Source organism: Arvicola amphibius, chromosome 5 (assembly GCF_903992535.2).
Source record: "Arvicola amphibius chromosome 5, mArvAmp1.2, whole genome shotgun sequence".
NCBI classification, from domain to species: Eukaryota; Metazoa; Chordata; class Mammalia; order Rodentia; family Cricetidae; genus Arvicola; species Arvicola amphibius.
In genome coordinates, this window is record NC_052051.1 from 59,955,882 (window position 1) to 59,980,503 (window position 24,622).

The 24,622-nt window shown below is 40.2% G+C and overlaps 1 protein-coding gene across 5 annotated transcripts in view; it reads right to left on the reverse strand.

Annotated features, from left to right (window-relative positions):
- Cdin1 (CDAN1 interacting nuclease 1) overlaps nt 1-24,622 on the reverse strand; it is a 277,760-nt gene that overhangs the window by 169,110 nt on the left and 84,028 nt on the right. For all 5 annotated transcript variants that reach the window (XM_038330594.1, XM_038330596.1, XM_038330592.1 and 2 more), the window contains exons 6-8: nt 14,851-14,930; nt 14,462-14,511; nt 10,022-10,089 (exon numbers count right to left, since the gene is read on the reverse strand). In XM_038330594.1, the coding sequence (XP_038186522.1) occupies nt 10,022-10,089; nt 14,462-14,511; nt 14,851-14,930 (198 nt within the window). The remainder of the gene's footprint in view (nt 1-10,021; nt 10,090-14,461; nt 14,512-14,850; nt 14,931-24,622) is intronic.

Genomic DNA, 24,622 nt, shown 5'->3' on the forward strand with positions numbered 1-24,622 from the left:
TTCATATGAGTTCTTATGCTTTACACATACTTTAGCTAACTAGTTACTTAAGATTCGTGACTCTCTCTGGCTGGAACCAGATAGCTGAAATATATGCTGTCTTCTCAAAGAAAAAGAATAAGAAAAGAAAAAAAAGAAATAATATTAGTTAAGAGAGGAGAAAAAGACAGTGCAATGATCTGAAATTGTACTCCTGTACACTAGCCCCAGCCTGCCTACCAACCTCCCTCAGTGAACACAGGAGACAGGCAGAAAGACTCTTCTAGCTCAAGGCGCATACATAAACCTATGCATTTCACAGCTCCTAAACTCATTAATTTCATGGCCCAAGATTTCATCATCAAAATAAATTATTAGACTATTATCACTTAAAAGCATACTTGCTAGCCTTCACATCTATAAAACGAAGAATTAGAGATAACCAGAACCCCAAGAAACAGTATTTCTGTGCTAGAAAAGTCTTAGAGACAACTAGTCCTACATTCTAATCTATGTATATCCTAAAAGAAGCCCAAAGAAGGTAAGTTGTCTACCATGACCTGAACTTCTCAAAGGACAAAGAGAGAGCCCATGCCAACCAAGACCCTTTTTGTCTGCACAAATGTACACTATTCTTAATTATGCCAATAAGTAATCTGGATCATGTGTGGTATTTATGAAGCGTGAGGAAGACTTGTTTTCCTCTTGTGTGATCAGTAGGTGGCCACCCGTCTGGTACCACCTGGAGGGACCAAATAACCTTAATTTCCAGAGTTTCATTGGTTCCCTCTGACATTACATCTCAACACTCAACAAAACTACATCCACGGAAGAAATGGATGTGCATTTAAAAATCTTTTAAATACTATTATTTCAATTGTACCAAAACAATGCTGGTCTCTGTTTATTTTTACATTGCCAGGTCTGTTCTTAGGTGATATTGTAAAAAGGCATTACATATGTCTAAAGAACACTGTAAACATTTAATTTCTCTGTCCTTTGAATTATCTCCTTGAAATGCCCAAAATATCCAAAGCAATTAGCTGCTAATAACACAATTTCTTTCTTTAAAAGGGTTGAGTTTTAGTCAGAGAACACAACACATCTGAAACTAGTTAATATAGTCTTAAGAATCATATTTAAGACTAGTAAAAAATATTTCTTTAACCTGTATTGTTTCATGAAAATCTTTAAATTTATGAAAAGTATCATTTACCAAGAAATTGTGCAAAATTCCAGTTTGTAACATCTGAAAGTTAGAAGGAACACTCTGAAGTGACCCGTGAATATGAAATAAAATATACCAAATGATTTTTAAAAATTCTTTAAAACCATGTACATCATTACTAAGTTCAGAGAGTGTTCAAAACCATGGATCAGTTCAAATTAAAGTTACAGTATAGCTCTTCTACTCTAGTATTTCATGTGCATGGACCACTTTTTTAATCCAGTGCTTAGAGTTATGACCCCTCCTTCTCTGTATGTTCCCCGAGAACAAGTCTCACAGCTTTTCTGCTGAAGGCATCAGCAGAGCTTCAATAATAGTTGTCATTATGATATGCAAACTGCATAAAGGTGCATCAGATACACCTGTATCGAATGGGAAGACCCCGAACACAGCTGTAGTGAATGGGGAGCCACCAAACACACCTGCATTGAACGGTAAACTATCTCCTACAGAAATGAGATCTTTGACCCAACTCCAAATTTCATTACAGCCATTAGTTCCAACTTCTTCCCCAAAGCCTCTTCTCAAAACCCCTATTAAGGAGCACAAGTGACTGCTCTGACCTTGTCCTCTGCTTATGTCTTTAGGGGACAATAGTAGGAGAAACTGAAGTGCACTAAAGATAGGAAACAAATACGAGGTCGAGAAGCTGGAGCGGCAGAAGAGTGGCTAGGTAGGCCGCCCTGGCTGCCCGGTGTTACGGATATGAGATACATGAATTTCTACAATAAAGCAAATTACTGGGAGTCATTTTGGCCTTATGTTTTAAAGAAGAGGCAAATCAGCATGGCAGACAAACAAGATACAGCCAGAGAGGCTACTCTGAGGGCTCTGAGTTGTGATACAAAGACTGAAACCAGCTTCTCCTAAAAAAACAAGGGAGCCTAGAAAGTCCCCGCAGCCTTTGCCAACCTCAAAGTTCTGATGTGTGGTTGACTGTCAGCCTATCTCTTCCAGCTTTCTTCTGAATTGGTATCCATGGGAGAGGCATATTCACAGAGACATAAAAGAAGAGCCCGTACTGAGACAGATGTGTGCCTACATATACACATCTGCAAATCCTGAGAGATCACTGAGTCAGCTCAGTAGTTATAGTAAGAGATGTGGTCCAGGTAAACTGTGGTTCTGGAGACTAAAGTGGGAAAGCGCAGTTAGTCACTGTGGGACAGACTACTTCACTTGGCTGTCCCATAGTGATCCTGCCTGGCCTTGCTATCCTGGCATTGTGATTCTATTGGGTAGTTTGTAAACTGTCCTCCAACCACCCAGCTCTGAGTGGACACTAGATCCAGACCAGCTGATAACAGAGTCACTTCTGTGTTTTTTGTTTGTTTTTGAGATGACAGCACAACTTTTTCTTAGATTATAATTCTAAGAAATAAACGAAGTAGTACCTGGCAGTGATCATCTTTACTTGAGAATGAAGGAAGCATCGAAAAGTGCATCCCAAGAAGGACAGAGGGAGGTATGGGTGACCCCATTCTGAACTCCACGCACACCAGAGGCATAGCTCTCTCCTTGAGAGTTACTGAGTCCACACTAGAAGCCATCAGTTCTTTGTGTGTTTAAGTGACACAGTTTGTCTGCATTCCTGCCACTAACAATCCAAATAGTTCCCAGACCCTGTTAGTGGTCAGGAAAGCAGAACAGTAGGCTGGCTATCTAACCACAGCAACAGGGAGGGAAGGACTGCCCGGGGCAGGCAGTGCACAGCACTCCCTTTCTTCGGTGTTTCAGAGAGCGTGCCTGTTCCAGTGGCAGGGGGAGTCTATGGTGTCTCTGTCTTAGTTCTGGAGAGAATTGTGCTCAGGCATATTTGAGGACATCCTCTTCTGGCTGCAATGTCTTCAGGAAGGGGGTGGAACTTCAATTCTTTATGTCCCTAACAGCACATCCCTGCCACTTTAAAAACCTACCTTCTTTATAACCTTCTGATTGACAGGCATTTAAGTGGTTGATTCCTTATGAAAAATCTAAGCATCTCTGCTCCCTACTGCCTACATAATCACATTTTATTTCGTGTCTCTTATTAGTACTAACATCTGCAGGTAAACAATCTTAGCATTTTGAGTCTCACCTGCTCCTGCTGCCTATTGCTCCCCTGAAGTCATAATCCCCTGTTTATCACATCAAGATCACTGCCCCAGCACAGCATGCTTGCTTTAAAGGTGGAGAAGAAAACAGCAGGAACAGATGAACTCCTAGAAACAAAGATCCTAATTTCTTACAGCAAGGGACATCCAAAGTCGATGGCTTTGCACATTAAACCCTCTTGGAGTCCTGGAGAACAATACACAAATGCTAGAAATGTGCCCATGTAAAATACACTGGTTTGTCCAAACATCGGGGGAAGGAATGAGGCAGGGGTAGAGTAAGTGCCTCTCAGGTGTCACTCAAAGTAATTGTTAGTGTCTACTAACAGGGTAACATTCGCTGGAAAGAATAAAATATCTCTAGAGCCATCCTTATTAAGCTAAACTTAACAAGAATTTGCACCCAACAGCGGCTGTTCGAGTCACTAATGAAAGTCCCCTTGACCTGGAGACATGCCAACGGGGGCTGATGAGCGGTTTATCAGCTGTCTCCAGGACGAGCTCTTCCCTGTTTTCCTAGAGGTGCAAATGGTCCTGTCGTTTCCTCACTGCCAACATTTCTTTCCCGCATGCCACTGCTCTTTCTGCCCAAAGGTCTCTAAAGCCCCCATAAAAGCTAAAATCTCCTCTCAAAATAAAAGCCCCTATAAAAGCTAAAATCTCCTCTCAAAATAAAAAACTGAAGAGAGGTACAGCATTGAAAAGCCCAGTCTCATGAGTCACTTGGAGACACAGTGAGTAAAACATTTTCCCAGGCGGTGGTGGTGCACGCCTTTAATTCCAGCACTCGGGAGGCAGAGGCAGGCAGATCTCTGTGAGTTCGAGGGCAGCCTGGTCTACAGAGCGAGTTTTAGGACAGCCAGGAGTATTACATAGAGAAACCCTGTCTCGTAAACCCCCCATTTCTCCTCTCTCTCTCTCTCTCCTCTCTCTCTCTCTCATCTCTCCTCTCTCCTCTCCTCTCTCTCATCCTCTCTCTCTCTCGATCTCTCTCTCTCTCTCTCTCTCTCTCTCTCTCCCTCCCTCCTTCCCTCCCTCCCTCCCTCCCTCCCTCCCTCCCTCCCTCCCTCCCTCCCCCCTCCCTCCCTCCCTCTCTCTTTATTTTTTAAATTTTGTTGGTACTAGTAATGTAGTGACTTCAAGGAAGAGGTCACCAGGAGGATCACTATACTTCCAGATCAATTCTAAGATGAGCATGCTCTGTGTACTTGAACTTTGATACAGGTGGCAGTTCTTGATATGTTCTAACACTTTAATGCCAACTACTCAAAGCGGGAAAAAACTGCTGATATACAGAGATCTACAGTAAAATTCCCTGTAAGTTTTTAATACTTGAATCATAAGAAACACTTGAAAGACTGGTGAGCACAAAGGCAAAAGGGTCAGCCTAGTGAGTCAAAACAGCCATCCCCTGGGCGGGGGGTGGGGGGTGGTGGTGTCCTGCCAGAGGCAGCTGAGGAATGTACAAAATTCTAGCTGTCACAACTTCAATAACAAACAATTGAGGAGGCAGCAGCATTTTTTAACCTCAAAAATTTAGCTATCAGCTTTTATTATAAAAATGGTATAGTCATACTCCTGTTGGATTTTACTACAAAATAGAATAGGAGATAGCGAGAGCTCCGTAGTAAAGACCATGTACTATTCTTGCCAAGAATCCAAGTTCTACTTCTAGCATCCATATAGTGCAGCTCACATCGGCCTGCAATCCCAGCTTCAGGGGATCTGAAGCTTTGGTCCTCTGTGGGCACCTGCACCCAGGGGCACATACCTGCATATATACACATAATTACAAAGTAATTAAAATACAAAGTAAGTAAAAATGAAAAAAAACAACTAAAGAACTCAGTGAACTTAAAAAGGTCACCACTGACAGATTTTACTTCCACTGAGAGGATACTCAGTAGATACCTGATAAGCAGGGTACACTAGACAGACCCTCCAGTTCCCCAGAACAGGGACCATAGCTCCAGGAAAGCAGGATCTTAACTATTGTTTGTCTCGTTCATACAACACTCAACTAACTAGCTAACTTATGGAATAAATACCACTTCTTAGTTGGAGAAATTAAAATTATTTATTCATCTTTGACCTGTCTGACTTCAAATACTTATCTGTATAATATGAAGCATACATGTTTTTAAGACAGGATAAACCCAGATGAGTAAATGTATATTTTCAATCCTCAAGACCCTCCCCTACTCAGTCCTAGGGTACCTGGCTAAGTCCCATGTCAATGAAACTGATCAGCTAATACCTATAAGATAAAGAAATTCAAAACAGAACTAAGGCTAGAAAAATGGTACATAATTTCTTTTCTATTGGTGAGAATTAGAGGTTAGATAAAACACAATAGGTGGAAATTCTACAACAGAATAAAATGTTTCAAGGGAAGTCATAAGCTCTACATTATAAAAAATTCATATTTAAACAATAAGCAATAAGAAAAACTGTTCTGTAAAAGTAGTCTAGATAGAAGTGGAGGAAGGGAGGTATAGAGGGAGAAAGAGAGATTATTTCTGCCTATTAAGGAATCAAAAAGAAGCAAACATTTACAATGTCTGCAACAATATTCAAGAACCAGACATGTAAGCAAGAAAGAAAATTATTGGATTAGCAATGTTTATATACTGATATTTTCCCCACACTTTCTTTAAAATTCCATCTATCTAATTGTCTGGCACAATACATTGCTGCTAATTAATCATCATTGAGGAGGTATCATAAAGTAAAAGAACAACAATTCCATAACAATATTTCAACAAATTTAGATTTTCATGTTTTAACCACAAATATGCATTGTTAGGTTAATGCTACATTAGAGCCCTTAGAATGAATAAAATAAATAAGTGTTTGTATTCTGATGAGAAAATATGCTCTGGGGTAATGCTCTTTTCACTGTAAAGATTTGTTACTCATATTGGTTTAATAAAATGCGGATTGGCCAGTAGTCAGGTAGGAAGTACAACCATGGCAACCAGAGTAGGAGAATTCTGGGAAGAGGAAAGGCAGAGAAGCAATCATCATCCAGAAGCAGAAGAAGCAAGATGAGAACTTTACTGAGAAAAGGTACCAAGCCTGATGGCTAAACATACACAAGAATTGTGGGTTAATTTAAGTTGTAAGAGCTAGTTAATAATAAGTTTGAACTAATAAGCCAAACAGTTTATAATTAATATAAAGCCTCTGTGTGTTTCTTTGGGACCAAATGGCTGCAGGACTGGGAGGAACAAAAACTTCTGTCTACAGAAATACTTCAGACAGAACGGAAATTGTTGTATGGACTTGTTTAAACTTACTACTGTTTTTTTGTTTTTCATATCATTTAGGTATCTTCTTAGAGTATTGTCAGGTAGTGGTTTTCTCTGAATTGAAACTTTCTATCATCCTAGGAAGAGACAGTTTCTTGAGACTCAGAGAGCTAACAAAGCATACAAGTCTCAGCAAGTTGCAAGATAAAGCTGCTGAGATGCTCCCCCTCCTTATAAAAACAGTGGGCCACAGTCAGGTAAAGGAGACTCCCTTCAGAGGAACTGACTGCACATCTACAGTGAACTCTAGCACAGAGCTTTCAAGATCACAGTGGAGCAGCCTTTTCTGTGATACAGCTCCCTCTGAGTCACAAATGCCTGGAAGCAACTCCAGTAAACTCACGGATACATTGCTTTAAGCATGACTTGGGTGGAATCCCTTCTTGTGTGTGACTAATGACCTGTCCTGCAGTCAATGTTTGCTCAGGTCACACCAAGCAAAGGCATACAACAACACTGGTACTCAAACTGGGACTACCAGGATCTATGAAGAGTTGCAGGGAGGGCAGTTACACAGCCTTTGCAATGGGTGGGAGAACCACAACTGGTCTCATCTCTGAGGCTGATTCTGAAATGATTACCCCTCTCAGAGTGGTGTGGGATAGCGGCTTTCCTCCCAGAGTGGAAGGTCCATGCCCCTGAAATGGGTGATAAGACCTGCAACCATATCAAAGCCATTCTAGAGGCAAGTTCCCTCAGGGGGAATCCTACAGTATCTGTCTTCCTCCATGTTGAATGCTGTGACATACTTCCTTGATGAGTAGGATCTCTTATGAGTACGGGGGATGCTCCCTAAATGGCTGGTAAACACAATATACTGCGATTTCTGAAAGTGGCACAAATAGACCAGGATCCTAAGCACGCTGTTCCCTGGGCATTGCTTTGTGCATAGAACAGGCAACTGACTCTCAGTTGTTTACTTAAAAAGAACCTGCCCATGAAAGAGAGAAATTACAATGAGAAAAGACACAGGTGCCAAAAATGAAAGATGGGATGGATGCATTAGCTTGTAGCTGGCAGTATGCAAAGCAAAATAGTAGAACTTAGAACAAGCTTTTTCCTAAGATCTAAACATGGAACCCATAGGAAGAGTAAGTTAGGGGAAAATATGCCAATTAAAAAGGGAAAGAATGAGGTAGAAGTCATCAGAGACACCCCTAGGTCCAAGTTTTAATAAAGAGGACAAGAAAACACCCAATTCGGCCTGCAGAAGGTCTAGTACAGCAAACTGACAGGCAGGGAACATTCTGCTTCTAAACTGCTTGGGATGTGAAAACTCTTAAGTAATGGAGGAGTCACCCACAGCTTGCTTCATGAGGCTGTGGGGCATGGAACTGGATGCCGTCCACCTCAACACCAGGGCAGCAGAGAAACTGAGCGATGCAATGGCCACGCCTCCTTGAGACTAGGGCTGCACGAGCCAAGGAAGCGAGAAAGTCAAGCCCTGTACAGTGAGATTCTCTGTAGGTCACTTATGAATGCAGACTTGGGGGGATTTTGGAAGTCACTCTAAGAGGAGGAAGAAACTCGTTCCCCTGGTGTGACCACAGGCTGTATGGGAACGCTAGGAGAGGGCTTTCGTGAATCTTACTCATACTGGGATGGAGTTTTCTGTGATGCAGCTGTCACTGAGTCACCCATGCTCTTGTAAGTCACTCCGGTAAATCTAAAGGGCCGCAGGTCACAACTCGGTTGTAATTGTTTGCTCTGTAGTCAGTTCCCTATCTAGTATCAGCAGGTATTTGCTCTTATAAAAACCACATAACAGCTGTTTCCGTCGAATAATTCCCTGATATCCCAGAGCACAAAGGAGCATGGGGGACCCGTCAAATTCAACATTTAAATATTTCTGTACATTCGTGCAATTGGAAACAAGTATTTGATCATATTCCAGTATTTGTCAGTTAAAGTGAGGCTAGTCTAACACACTCAATCCAGTTACCTAAGATTCTAGACTACATTTAGGTCATAGCTAAACTCTCTGTTCTTTCTTCCAGTTGGACTTTGCTAGTTCTCAGGGAGGAAACATTCAGAAATTAGGCTAGACAAAGAAGTGGACCCAAGCGAGCTGTCTGTCTATAGACAGATGGTGCCAAAAAATAACACCAATGAGCTACTTAGCTGGTGACTTAAAACAAAAATTAGCCTTGGCTGCATCCACAATAACCTGCAGCCAAGTAAGTGGTGGATCACACACTTTATAATATTATCAGAATACTATCATTCTGAAACACATGGTAGAGAGCCTCATGGGCACCCATTATAACTATATTATAACAGCTCTGAGATGTTACCCATTTTATTTAGCATTATGCATTTTTCAAAGGAAATGAATGCGCCCACACTACATTATTTCCATAGGCTCTACGATTTGGCTGCCCACCTTATAAGAAAATACTTGGCTGTTTCTACTGTTGAAATTTAGTAACTGGAGAGCATTTTCCTAATTTATCAACTTTCTTAAACCCTAATATTTGTGAATATTTGTGATCTTTTCTCAGCTTCAAGCACCAACAATCTTGCAACACATCCTACTACGCTCTCCAGTGGAGTAAGAAGACTGGCCAATATGAAATGATTTATTCTCGGTTTTATGGACTTGACTTTCCTTGGCTAATTTGCTGCCCATTTTACAATAAAATTAAGTAATGGAACAGGTTTCCCCTTTTGTCTCTAAAAGTCAACTATATAGGCTCTTCAGTGTCTTCATGCAACTGCTTACTAACACGGCTAGTGTGAATCTTTTGTTAGTTATTGCAGAAACAATGGAGGAGAGAAATGAATGCTTCGTTGGCTGCTTTATGGTTGCCATGCTCCACTGTTATATGGACGTCCTTCCAGGTTTTATTTATAATGATGAAGAGATGTTGAAAAAAATAACACTGTACAGTGAGATTCTCTACTGGGTCACTTAGGAATGCAGACATATGGGGATTTTGAAAAATCATGCTGAATCTATGGTTCAATTAATACTTGGCATGAAAACAATAAGAGCTTAATATTCTGCTTTTCAATAACAGGACTTTCCTATATGAGGAAACAAGCATACCTAACATGACTTTTTCTAAGTAGTCTCTTTAATATATAAAGCCTTTTATAGACAATATTTCTTTGTTTCTCTCTCTCTCATAAGGTTTAGATTATGGCTAATATCTCATGACACCCAAAGTAATACTCCAACAGATATTAAAGCATTTTTTCAGCCACTTATTCTATAAAATATTAATTGCAAGCCTGTGCATGTGCTGTCTACATAGGGGATTGGGTATGAGAGCTTCTGCTTAGGTCTAAGTCAATAACAGATACCGCAGAGCATCAATCATCATCTTTGGCCCCATCAGCACAGACTACCTGAAGGTGAAGACTTTAAAGCTAGACCGTTAAGGACCCAGGACTTGAGCAACACTTACCAAGGAAGGACAGGTTTTTCTTCAGAAGCAGGTCTCTCAGCAGGACTTCATGCTCATAGCCAATAGCACTGGACATTTCAGTTAAGGAGGGAACACAACTGAAGGGCTGAACTATCAGGAAAATTCTAATACCAAGCCTTTATGTTGGGATGAAATAGAGAATTGTGGTAATTATACAAAGGATTTCCTACTTAGCTCATACCTCTAGGAAGGAAATTTATAGGTGCAGTCTTCCCTCATTTGAATAAGTCAGCAGAATTTTTCTATAACACATATATTTTGGCAAACAATGACTTATAAATCACTATGATTTTAATTTCTTCCAAAAAGAGGGGAGCCACTTAAAATATCCATTAATTTGTATTTTTTAAAAAACAGCCCTCCAATTCAATTTAGTACATATTAACTCAATACTCACTAAGTACAAGAAAGAACAGTAACTAACCAGTCCTTTGCCCTACGGTTTCCATCTTAGAGTGCTAGAAACCGGTGAGATCCACTTGCCAGTAGTCAGCACCTGCCTGACTTCCAGGAGGTACAAAGGTTGTTGAGTGTGTGTGTGTGTGTGTGTGTGTGTGTGTTTACATTTTTAAGCACATGAACAAATATAAATGCATATGATCTGACGTGCACAGGAACATACAAAGTGTTCCAATGCTTTTTCCACGGCAGACATCGTATCATGTGAGTTATGTATGTCATTCCGTCCTCACAAGTAGAAAAGGTATGTTTTAGCAGGTGGGGAAAGGGATCAGAAGAAACCACACAGAGCCAGTTAGCGTGCGGTTGAGAGTACAACATAGTGGTGTAGTGTTTGCCTAGCACTCTTGAAAACCTAATTCTATCTCTAGCAATGAAGAAAAACAGGTAAAGGCAGGAAAGAGCTCTATCCAAGGCCTGGGTTTGATCACACACTTTTCCAAAAGCATCAGAATTATATAATACTGGCTACTAGTCAGTGCTTCCTAAATACCACATGCTTCATGCTAAATCTTTAAGAATTTAGCTAGGTGTATAGCCTAAACCTATATACTAAACACCTGAGATCTTATTTGAATCTTCACAACAATTCAAAGAGTAGATAATTTTAGTCCCATTTCTCAGTCACGTAAAGTAAGGTTCTGAAATGCTGAGGACTATGCTCAAGGCCCTATGGATCATAAATACTGTAGTTAAGAAAAATCCTAGAAAATTACCCTCTCCTTTATCAATGGGTTACAGGTGACTGTCATTTAAATCCACTAATTCAAGAAACACAGTCAACTTTCGTCCACCTTCAAAATAAGCCACAGTCAGCATTACTGCTGTGCCCTGTTTGTTTTTCTCTTCCAATGTGCATGACTGCATATACTTAATTTTTACCTAGATATAAAATAAAGAAAATAAAAACTTTAAATCATGGAATTTTGCACATTTTCTAAGTCCATTGAGATATTTGACGGGTAAGTCTCAATTGTCTCTCATTACCAGGGTATCCCACATTTTGAAACTAAATTATTTACTTCTTTCCACATAAATGTGCTCTCACTTTTATTGCTGTAAATTATTTACATCTAAAATGTTGAATCATGAAACTGAGGTTACTGATGGTACAGGAACGAAACCCACAGCCCCCATGCTTCCTGAGTCATCTTCCCCCCACCCCCGTTTTTCTGTTAGACCTTTGTCTAATCACTGTGGCCTAGATCCCCACTTTGGAATCTTGAAGTGGCTGCTTCTTCATGGAGTTTGCTTGGTGGAAATGAGATGCAGAAGCAAAGGTATGGAGGTGGCGGGGGCACACATACTAAAGAAAATAAATAAATAAAAATACAGCAGGCACCAAAAGAAAAATAAAGCACCCTGACAATACATCCTCTTTACCACTGAGATTGGTGTGTCATTTTAGTAAGTGGCCAATTTACTTTATTCTCTGAACACGAATGCCTATATGTAACGTTTTCATAATGGAGAAAGGACGTTTTGCATCTATTCCCTTTACCACGTGTGTGCCTCCTTTGTAAGAAACTGATGTACTTTAGTGAGGGTAAGCAAGGCAAACAAACACTGCCTGAATTATTAGGACCACACAGAAAAACATTGCTCACTTACAAAGAAAACCAATAATTGCTTCCCATATGAAATAAAACAATTCCTGTTGATCAGACTAGGACTCATCTTTGCAAGCTTACTTACAGCATGTGAAACTGACACCACTTCGAGACAAAGACACGATCAGTCTTTCCACAAACTCCCCATCCTGTTTTATTTTGCATAGCTACAGCAATCAACAATTTTAAGTTCTGAGAAGGTATACTTCTTGATTGTGCTTTGTTTGATATAGATATAAAAATGCAAGGTCGACAAAATAAAGTTTATAAAAGCAGTATTTTTTTTACTGGTAGTAAGCATAATGGAATTGCAAAAATTAGACTCTAGTCAGTGAATACAATTTATATACATATATCATTATATTTATCAATTGAAATTATATAGTCCATTAAATCCTACTGACAATACACAGCCAAAAGAGAAGGTGAATGATGGCAAAAAAATATATGTATACAAGGAAAATATTCCAGACAGAATTTATAATGCTCCATAAGCAGAAACACTTAGACGCTGTCTATAAGGATACCTATTATTGATGTATGGTAGTGACCATCGGGCAAACCTTGTAAATAACCTCCCAAGCCATTTTCTTTGCTAGCAATCTAGTTTCCCGTAAGCGTCTCAACTATTACTGAAAAATAGCCTCCTGGCATTTACAAAGCAGTTGACTTCATACTTTAGTCCATGCATATATAATTAGAGAGTTATATTTAAAATCAATATGCAATCCTTCAAAAGACATTATGCTTTTAAAACCTTAACTTTAAATTGATTTTTAACTATTTTATGTGCTTTGAAATTAGCATGTAATTCAGCCCTAGACACTCTGAGATGGTGTCAATTGTTATATAAATGTGCTGAAGTTTATCACTGAGGTAATGCGAGGTTGGTGCTCCTACAACTTTTAACACTACCATTAATCTCAAACTGAAAATAGAAGCATAGTTATACTTTAGTCTAATAAAAAAGCCAGCTTTTGATAATACCATGGTTTGGTGCATTTTAGTTAGGGGACCAGAGCAGAGAATGCAAATGTAAAAAGCTACGTCCTAGTTAGTTACTCAGTATTCTTGCAAGAGGGCTCTGCTCAAAGATTGCTCCAAATCCTAATTGTGTCTTTAGGAAAGAAAGTAATTTTCTTTGCAAAAAACTTGAGCGAGGTGTGACAATACACAGTCACAAACCCAGCACAAAGGAAATGGAGGCAGGAGGATTGGGAGCATAAGGCCAGCGTGGACAGTATAGCAAAGCCATGTCTCAAAAAATATTTTTGTCTCTATGTCTTTGTGAAACTAGAAGGTTATAAATAAATATACACATGTACAAACATATATATGCACACAGAGATATATAAATACATATATGTGCACATGTGACTATGAATACACACATATTTTGGATATGCACACATATATATATATGTTCACGTTTGAAGATGCGTGCACACACAACCAGCTTGCATGAGAATCCAACAAAAATTTGGACTGGTTATCACTGAGACACTGCTGGCCCCTGTACCATCCCTGCTATCAAAATCTAGTCCAGGAAGACTGTGTTTTTAAAGTGATTTCCACCAAAAATTATGAGATTGTTTAAGAAAGTACTCTTTTCCCTAAAGTATTATCCAAATTCTCACTGTCGTGCCATTTTGTTTATCAGTAATCTCTACTGAAATCATTCCCATTCACTGAGCCTAAATTTAAGAAGGAAGCATAAGTCCTCAGGCACCTCAGTGGCTTTAAGAACGAATGATTGGATATCTGCTCTTATAGCCTTCAAGTCGGTCCCAAGGGAAAAATCAACACAGTCTCTCTAAAACTGTTTATTAGGAGCCCAAATGACAGTGCAGATTGCAGTAAGTATTAAAGCAAGGTGAATCTACTGCCCCTTAAAATGTGGTGGTCGGTCTCTGGTGGCATTTGAATAACATCAGCCTTTAATTCTACATTCAAAATGTATTCCAGAACACTCAACTGAATTTGGCTCATGTTCAATGGAACTTTGTTATATTTTAAAAAATGGCCACTGGGATGGTTAGATACATTCCAAGACAGTGTGTTACCTGCCTAATGACTCTGCACCTTCAAACTCATTGAAAACCAAGCAGTTTGAAATAAGCAGGTGGATGGGCATCGGCTGAACTGACACCTTCCTAGGGCCTAGCTGATCTCTCCTAAGCGGCAGAAAAGAATGGTCTGCAGTGACCCTCCGGTTGATGGAATGTAAAATAGGAGAGTATGAAATGTGTTTTGTGAAGCAGAACTTTATGTCAGGTTAAAGCTAGACACATCTCCTCCACCGAGTCTAAGCTCGTCAATTGTGCACCTAAAATTTTATGGGGAAGGATACTGCTTGATGCAGTCCACCAGCGGCCCATAGCAGCAGTCGTTCACAATGCACTGCGGACAAATAAGAGGTGGATTATAGGCTGGGGTGACTACAGCACCACCAAAGTAAACATTCTAAAAGCAGTCATTACTCCCCCCAATACCCAAAGAAAGCTATCAAAAGGCTATTCAGATTTAATCACAGAAAACAAAAATTGCACGCTTTTTATTTACTATAAAAGCAAGCTATTAAAAAGTAAAAATGCTCTCCCTGAAAATACTGCATGGCCATTTATGGTGTGCCCTGACCTCAGTGATCATTTATGATGACAGTAATTAAATGAGGTTTAAAATCCTCTACTCGGCCAGGCAGATAAGAGCATCGTCCCTGAAAACAGCTGCGATTAATACCTGATAGACCTGGTTGGCTAGAACTCCATCTGGAATCTGAGAAGGGTCCCGTAGCATATTATTGATAACAGACTTGGAGGCTGTGGAGAGAAGGAGGGACTATTAGTCGACAGTCGACACGAAAAGTGACATACACTGAAGTACACACAGAGCATGCAGAGGGAAACAGCACCGATTCTCATCTAAGAGAAGCTTCTAATTAGACCACTTTTGCCAAGTATTTGTAACTACATTGCCAGATTTGACAGTGACCTGATTTTTTCCAAGGTAAATTAACAAGTGTAGACCTAAAGCATATGTCTATTTGCAGACTAATCAGCTTGGGAAAAGCCAACTTTGGGGGGAAAAAAACCCAACAGCAATAACCAGAAAAGATTTAACTTTTACAGGTAGAGATCTTATTCCCAAGGACCCGTACACGTACAAGTTAGCTAGGGCAGGCCAGACTCACAGGCTTCGCTAATGCCAATATAAACATTTCTCAAAACTAAATCTGTCCAAAGTAATTCCCATCAAGTGCCACCAGTTGTTATGTCCATTTAACAGGTGAGGAATATGAGAACCACAGCTTAGACAGGTTTATAACTGTGAGAATCTGAAATGAGGGGAAAATGTGTGTGTGTGTGTGTGTGTGTGTGTGTTGTGTTTTTGTATCCATTACTCACAGGACCCCTGACAGAGAGCATATTCTATAGATGTTCAATTTTCTTATAGGAAAGACTACAATATTTGTATATAATGTACCCCACAATCTGACATATACTCTGTCTTTAGATTGCTTGTAATCTAACTCAATACAAATGGCAGGCAAATCATTGTTACACTGTCCTTACTGAATAAGAAAAGTCTGCATCTGTTGAATACAGATACAACTTTCTCCCATGCATTTTCTATTAGTAGTTGGTTGAGTCCAATGTGTGGCACTTATGAATATAGAAGGTCTGTCATTAGTGGAAGGTAGGATGGATAGGAAGTAAATATATTTTATATGTAAACAATTTTCCACCCCAAATATGTCTCATCCACCTGCAAACTAGTCTGAAATACCACGTAAGAAGAATGGTAGAATGGAAAGCTTCAAGAAAAGGGTATACATGCTGTGCAAACGTATACGTAGAACAACCTGATCCTGCTTTGCTCCTGGTGCAAATCAATTCTGTAAGAATCCTCCTGTTGAGGCAACCTCAAATATTTAGTAAGATGGCTTAGGGCACGGCTCATGCAGGAACCGCTTGAATGCCTCTTGTACAATTATCTAGTTAAGAAAGTTAGTAAAGGTCATCGCTGTGTGTCATCTTAGCACCTGGATAATTTTAAGCTTCGTTTATGCTATCAGGTTCTCTATAAATTTCAGTGGCCTTGGGACACTGGCAGACATGAGCTATGATAGTCAACACTGTGGAAAGAAATAAGACTGCTAGCTACATGATTGCATGCTTATAGCATCACTGATACATGTAACAGAAATTTGCAAGCACATCTTTGCACTAATGAGGAGAGTGCATATGGAATCTCAAAAGAGCACCACTAGCTATCTTACCCGGTCCTGCCTTACCACCAGTTCTGCAAACTAGCAGTGTGGCCCCTTGCATTCAGTGACTTCATCTCTAGGAAGTGATGCTATTATTTGAGTTGACTGCTCTAAAGAGTTCTCATGTGAGTCTCTTGAGAAAACAGCTGCCACATCATTTTGTTCAAGTTCAAGTAGTAGTCTGAACCAAATGAGACTTAGACATTCACTGTGTTTTATAAACTCGGGCTATACTCAATTATTTTTGACAGAAATTACCATGGATAAGTGGTACGGATACCGAGAATATGAAACAGTAACCCATCACCTTACTTAAGAACAGATGATATGGCAACAGGACTAAGAAGACAATAACGTGCCTGGTGAACCTGCCCATTTTCCCTAGCATAATTCGAAAGCCTAGCCAGATGGTGGAGATCAAAGCAGTTGTTCACATGTGTGGTCGCCTTCTCTGGGAATACTTCCTTTGGTCTGCCACTCATTCGCAGATGCGAATGGCACGTGTATCCTTCTATGTTACCCAGGGAAAACAGCAACCTTGTCTGTGCCCACCTGGTCATGAGGTGCAAAGGTGTTGCAATGTAAATTCATGCCCATGTAAAGAAAACAGTGTTTATAGGCAAGTGTGACCTAAAGTGCTAGCCAGTGGAAAATTACTGACCTTTTAACAAATTGCATCCAAGTCCACTGTTCAAATAAATTTTAAAAGCTCCTTTTCAACAAGAGAGTCAATGTCCCAAGATCTGAGAAATGTAGGTCATTTATTTTGAGGAGAAAAAAGTAAGTCAAGTAAGGAAATAATGGCTTTAATTTCATCATAATCTAAACCTTTGAAAGGTGCACTTCTCAGTGTTCAGTACATACAAACTTTTTAAAAAACATTAGTTGAGGGTTGGGGAGATGGCTTAGTGGTTAAAGTGCTTTCCATGCAAGTTCAAGGGCCAGAGTTTGGATGTCAGAACCCATGGAAATGTCCAGTGAGTACGGTGGCCTTGTACAGTGCTCTGAAGGCGGAAGCAGGGGACCCTCAGAGTGAAGGGGCTAACAAGACTAGCCAAGCCAGATTGGTGAACACTAGGTTCCATTAGAAGGCCTGTGAACAAAGTGGAGAACAATTGAGGATGTCTCCAACACCAAGGTGGGGCTTTCACACACATACGTGAAAACAGAAAAAAAAAGGTACTTTAATATGTTGAAGAGAACATGACAAAAACAAAGAACAAAAAAGAGAGTTAGCTGCAAATTGAGGAGCTGGGCATCCCAACCCCTAAACCTAATGTTCAAGGAACACTGTGGAAGAGGAGGTGGAAAGACAGTAAGAGTCAGAGAAACAGGATGCCTGCTGTGCTACCGTGCCCTCTAGACATGACAAGGATGCTGTACCCATGACATCTCAGTACTATGACTGCCCAAAGAAGACCTACATAACAGCCACACATGTCAACATGGACCAGTGAATTTCTCAGGCCACACCCCTAGATGAAGAATTCCAGACAGTCAATGACTACTGAGAGAGAAAGAACCAGTTTACTCCAGGCTTTCTAATTCTATGTGGTCGGCTCTACACATGTGTCCACAGGAGCAGCACTAACTGGGCACAGTGTGGGCCTCCAGACATTTTAACCATGGAGACAGAAGGCCTCTCCTGCTTCCTAATGCCTTGCACTGCAGTAGATGCATCTCTCCTCTCTAGGAAGAAGGCACAAAATAAGAACTGAAGCCACTTGGAGGCATGGCCACATGAACAGCAGAAGGCAGGCACTGGATAAAGCATTTCACAAGAGATGGCAGTAATGTTTCGACTGAAGCAGAATGCTCAAGACTGTGAATTTGTTCATTATAGAATGCTTCTAACATAAGCAATGTACAAAATCAGTATAACAAATATGCACAGTACCATCAGTCTTCCCCACTACATCTGCAAGATGAACTAATCTCTGAGAATAGAGATAGGAATTTACAGCACAGCTTGACCTTTTACCTATTTAACAGAATAATGATATTAGATTCACGCCTAGGTACGTGATCTCCATAACCTTGGATTTTTGCTCAGATTTACAGTACTAGATATGTGTTCAACCAGAAAAGTGGTTGGTTACCACTCTAACATCCATGCCACTATTGCGCCCATGAGCTTTTCTTGCCAGGCTTATCACTACTATAGTTTGCAGAGTTTAGAACTGCATAAATTAAGACCCTTGATGACCTCTTCTCCCCAGCAGCCTATATAGCACCTTCTGGTGCTATGAAGGCTAACCACCAGGGAGGAAACTTCCTGGTTAGTACCAACATGAATCTTCCATGTCCATGACCAATATAATTACTTTCCCTTATGGATTCCCAAACACACACACACAGACACACACACAGACACACACACAGACACACACACACACAGACACACACACAGACACACACACAGACACACACACACACACACACACAGACATACACACAGACACACACACACAAAGAGGGGAGGCAGTTGTTTTCCATTTTAGAGGAAAGCAGAGCGGCAAAGGACTCTACTACTGAGATATATCCTTAGTACTTTCTACTTTTTCAAACAGTTGATTCTTAGTTCTTTAGTTTTATCAACCATTTGTCAATTTGTTTTTCAGCTTCTTGAATCCTCTTGTCTGTTCCCTTAGTTTGGGTTCTCTGCAGTAAACAACCATTAAGTTTGGACTCAAATCCACCACTGTGCTGATCTCTTCCTAATCTCTTTCTCTTTCCCTGATACACCACAATCTAAGGGTGTATATTGTAAGTAAGTGCTCCCCTAGGAAACTAAAAAAAAAAAAAAAAAAAAAACAACCTTTCTGATCCTTTTTTTATGAATTAATCTATATGTAGATGTTCAATTCTAGGTCTGGTGACCTTAGATTATTCTGTCTGTGAAAGAGAGTAAACAGGCATACAGGACAGTTGAGAAGGTTAAAGTAGCCCCATAAAGCACTTCCCCTGACTGAGACTTGGGTTTTTATATTGCTTACATGCTGGTTCCATTGTTGTTTGATAGTGTGTGTCAGCAAGCACAGTATTACTGTCTACTGTGGAGTGAGTCAAAAAAAGAAAAAGAAAGAGAGAGAGAGAGAGACAGGGAGGAACGGAGGGAGGAAGGGAGGGGGAAAGAGAAAGACAGAAACTGACTTCATGGAGTCTATATGAAGTTAAGAATGTGATCCTAATGTAAACAGTACCATGGCCATGGAAATAGCCAAGTGAATCTGCTCAAAAGCCAAGACAGGCAATGCTAGACATACGCACACACACTTTTTTGGCTAAACTGCACAGTTCACTATCAAATCTGTCCCAGGAATAAACTGTAAGAGTATCTTCTATTCTTCTATGTGTGTTCTCAATGGGGTTGGACATGTTTGTCCACAGCCATGTGGAAAAGGATTCTTTTTTCTCCCTAGCTAAGGGCATATGTGCAGTTAAATATGGCACAGAACTCATACTCACATTGATAATGCTCGCTTCCCATGAAGTCAGCTACCAGAAGATCCTAATGCAAGCAAGTAGATGAACCAGGTATGCTCTGAAAAATCACTCAAAGTCCTGCCCATGGCCAACAGTGGTTTTTGCTAGATTATACCTGAGCTTGAAGCAAAGCCTATCCATCTAACAGGGATCCCTAATCTATGACTACATAGAAGCTTCTGCATGGTGGGCAAGGCAGCATAGCCTGACTGTGTAATGGAAAGTGGTGACCACATAGAAGAGAGGATGAGTGACAAAGACAGAAAGAGGAGATGACTATTTGGAAGACAAGTTCATGTACATTTGAAGCTCTGGTGATGGAGCCTATCTGGCTACTCCTGGGGACCACAATGTTATAAGATGACCAGGATGCACCAGTTGTTTCTCCTTTGTGTGAGGCTGTCAATTGAGACTGAACTCCTAGACAAGAAAGCAAAAATGCCAGCCAGTATTTAATCTTTTCTTCAAAGGCTGGGTTTGAGGCCTTTGAACATCAAGGTTAGGGAGCTCCCAAGCTACATCTCTATAGGGACTGACCTGTCAGTGCCTCTCCTGGAAAACTGCAATTCTGCTGGTGTCCTTAGAAACTACGCATCTTTATAGCTAGGGATGTTCCCCCACGTGGCAGGCTTTAGCCCATAGGTTTCCTCACTATATACAAGCGATACCTAATGAAGCTGGATATCATCTGACAACTGAACCCTACAGGACAAATGAAATTCTGTTCTCTGCCTAGTATGTAATCAATAAGAAACTCAAAAGTCGTCAAATATGAAAGTAACATGTAAGGAAAAGAAGACATCTCCAAAGAATGGCTGTTCCTGGTGATCAGAACTGTGTCTCTGGCAACTTACAGCTTCAGGACCAATGTATACCATCAACTTGAGCCCACCAAGTATACCAACAGCTTTTTTTTTTTAAAGCATCTACCTAAGCCATGATTTTTACGTAATTCCTCCCCAAACTCCAACATACAGCCTCCAAACTATATATTTTTCCCCTCACCTTCCCCTGGCCCAAACTTTGAAATTCAGTTCAATTCTTACCTCCTCTGTTCAAGCCATTCTTGTTTTTATAACCTGCATGGATTCTTCATAACAGACTGCAAAGGATTCCTATTGTCTACCAATCTTTTGTTACTTTGTCAACTGTCCAAAAGAGATTGATCAGAATGCTATGATTTAAAATCATGTCACACTTAAAAAATTTCAAGAAAATGGAATTTTTAGACTGCTATAGTTACTACTGCTGTCTTTAAGTATCTAAGTACTCATAGAGGCTAACATTCTCAACCTGACAAAATTTCAAATCACCTAAAAGACAAATCAGCGGACATGTCTGAGGGGAAATTTCTAGGTTGGGTTAATTGAGGTGAGAAAACCCTGCCCTAAAGATGGATAACACCTTGCCATGTGCTGAGACCCAAACTGAATGAAAAGGAGAAGGTGAACGTAGTGTTCATCTTTGTCTCAGGCTCAGAACTGTTGATGCAATGACCAGCTACCACATATTCCTGCTGCCAAGACTTCTCTGTCATGAAGAACAGCAATTGCTGTCAATCGACATCTCTTCTCTTAAGCTGCTTGTCAGGCCTCTTGTCACAGCAATGAGAAAATACCTAATACAGGCCTTTTATACACAGGAAGAATTCGTGGGTCTCCAGATGATAAGGAAAAGTCTCTCAAGTTTATTGCTACTTATGAAGCCTCAAGTTTTCAGAATTTTAAGCTCAGAATTACAGAGCTCTAAATTCCTAAATTTGACGTTCAATTTATTCACATTAAAAACTTAAGATGTTTAAAGGTTTTGGCAATTCATACATGCATGCAATGCATTCTAACTGCTCTTTCCTCCCACCCTTTTATATGCCCTTCTGTCCCTGTCAACCCCACCCCACAGTCTCGTCCCTAAATTCTTGACTTTTAGCTGTGTTTGGTGTCCCATTCAGTGTGACTAGGGCCAGCTATGTTGCCACTGAATTAGGACTAATAATTGAAGCCTGGTGGCGTATGGACACAACTGAAAGAAATGAGTTCTAGCAGCCAGGTGTATGCACCCCCCTCTCCGTCCTTCCTCCATCCATGTCTGACTGTCAATGGATTCATTCTTGTAGACCAGGTGTAGGCAATACAGCGGCTCTGAGTTCCTGACTGTAATGACCGCACCCTGCTCAGAAGATGGAACATTGCAGCTCTTTTCTTTATCATCTTGCTCTATTCTTTCTGCTCCCTCCTTCTCGGTGCTCCCCAAGCAGAAGAGGGCAGTATAAATGTCTCCTTTGGGGCTGAGCCTTCATCTGTCACTTATTCTCAGTACATTGTGCAGTCCCGGGTCTTTCCATTCATCATCATCCCCTGGAGAGAGGCTTCTCTGATTAAGGCTGAGAGTAGAATCTGTCAATACGTATAAACATAAATATTTACAAGGCAATGACTTTATGTCAATTTAGCTAAATGATAGTCAGTACCCCCCAGGGCATATGCTCTTCCCTGTCATGTGTCCTTTAAGTTTGCTCTTTTTTTATTTGTTTGTTTTTCTCATTCATTTGTTCATTCATTCATTTATTTTTAGTCAGAAAGTACACAGTACCGGGTATATATTCCCTGCTCTGGAGTGGCCTCAGAAGCGTTGGTTTAGCCGCAGACCCAGCGCCACTATTGCATAACTAGGCACTTCTTGTTTGACAGATGATGTCACAGTTTGTAAAGTTCAGAGCTGGGTAAGGTCACTAATGTCTTTTCTCCCCCACCAGCTTACATAGCATCTCCTAGGATGAATGTAAACTGGAATTCCTGAATGTGATCCATGAACCAACACCCAACCTTCAGAGACAGACAGGGCTTCAGCTTTCAGACTTGCCTAGAATTCACTATGTACCAGATTGGTCTTCAACTTGCAGTGATCATATATTTAACCCACCATACCCAGCAAAGTAAATGTTTCTTAAGCTTAAATGTTTTTAACTACATGTATTTATTAAATGGGGGGGACATGTCATAGTTTGTCTATGGGAGTCAGGGGTCAACTCGGAGTGAGTTCTCTCCCTCCATGACGTGGGCCATAAGGATCAAATTCACGTTAGTAGACCTGATGGCAAGCTCCTTTACACACTTAAAAACAAACTAAAAAGCACCAACCATCTAAGAATAATTTTATGACTTTTTAAATTGGCCTGCTCAGTCATACCACTTATGCAACTTTTTTTGTTTTTAAGATAATATATTAATTACATTTTTCCTTCCCTTTCCTCCCACCAAACCCTCTCATATACTCCCTGCTCCCCTCCAAATTCAAGTCCTTGTTTTTCCATCAAATATTATTGCATATTATATGTATTTGTATTTACATACATATTCCCAAATATAAACTGTTGGGTCCACATATGACTTTCATGTATGTTTTCAGGGCTAACCATATGCAATGTCACAGATATATGCATCTGATTATATACAACCACTATAAAGAAGGCACGAGTCACAGGGTACTTGATGTGCAGTTTAAAAGCAGAAGTATTTCTCTCAGGTGCTACAAGATAACAATTCAGCCCTTTGCTAAATGAATGAATGTATTACACACTGCCAAAACACATCGCTACTCAAAAATCCTCCTATTTGTACTCCCTATTATTAGGGTGAGACATATATATCTTACCCGTGTGTGTGTGTGTGTGTGTGTGTGTGTGTGAGAAGAGGGAGGAAGAGAGGGAAGAGGGCGAGATGGAGAGAGAAAGAGGCAAGTGTATTTAACTTATAGTTTTTCTTATTATGAATGAATGGGCTAAAGAATTCATTTAGGTGAAACAGAATAAGAAGCTCTACAATATAATATATTATAGAAAAGTGTTGGAAACATATAAGCATGTGTACCCACAAAGGGGTATGGTTATCTCTGATTTAATCATGTGGATGACTTTACTAGCATGTAATATAACTCCTTTTGTAACAAGTACCTATAATTTTATAAGTATTTTATATTTATGTCAAAACAATCTATCTTTTAAAGTAGAATTGCACATCTCCATTTTGAAATGCAAGTGGAGCCAGCGAGATGACTCAGGCAGTGACCCGCCATCCTTCACCACTTAGCTTTGCTACCGGAAAGCCGTCCTCTTACACCCACATATGCACATGTAGACACACATGTATGTGTGTGCATACACACAGTATATACACTAAAAATGACACAAATATGAAGAAATATGTGGTATCATTCAAATGTGACAAAAGTCATATGTTATATCTAAGTTTCTAAAATGTCAGAAATGATTGTTTCATATTTGTACCATGCCAGAGGAATTTAAGGCACCTCAAGTTTCTATTTCACTGTGTGTATTCAAATACAAGTGGGTACCTGTACATGCATACACTTGTATATGTGGAGGCCAGAAGACAGACAACCTTTGGGTCTTGTTTCTCAGGAGCCATTTACCCTTGTTTTCTGAGACAAAGTCTCACACTGGAGTTCATTAATAAGGGTTGTGTGGCTAGCCAGCACCGCCCAGGTATCTGCCTTTCTCTGCTTCCACTGGGCTGGGATTACATGTGCACCACTACCAAGTTAGGTTTTTTTACATTCACTGGTTCTGGAGAATGAACTCAAGTACCATGCTTGCATGGCAAGCAGTTTACTGTGCCCTGCAAATTTCCACTTCTAAAAGGGGCAAAAAAAAAAAAAAAAAACCACCAAAAGAATAATAGCAAGCATTTCATACAGAGTACGCCAGGCAGTACTCTAACCTCTAACCACTGAAGCTGG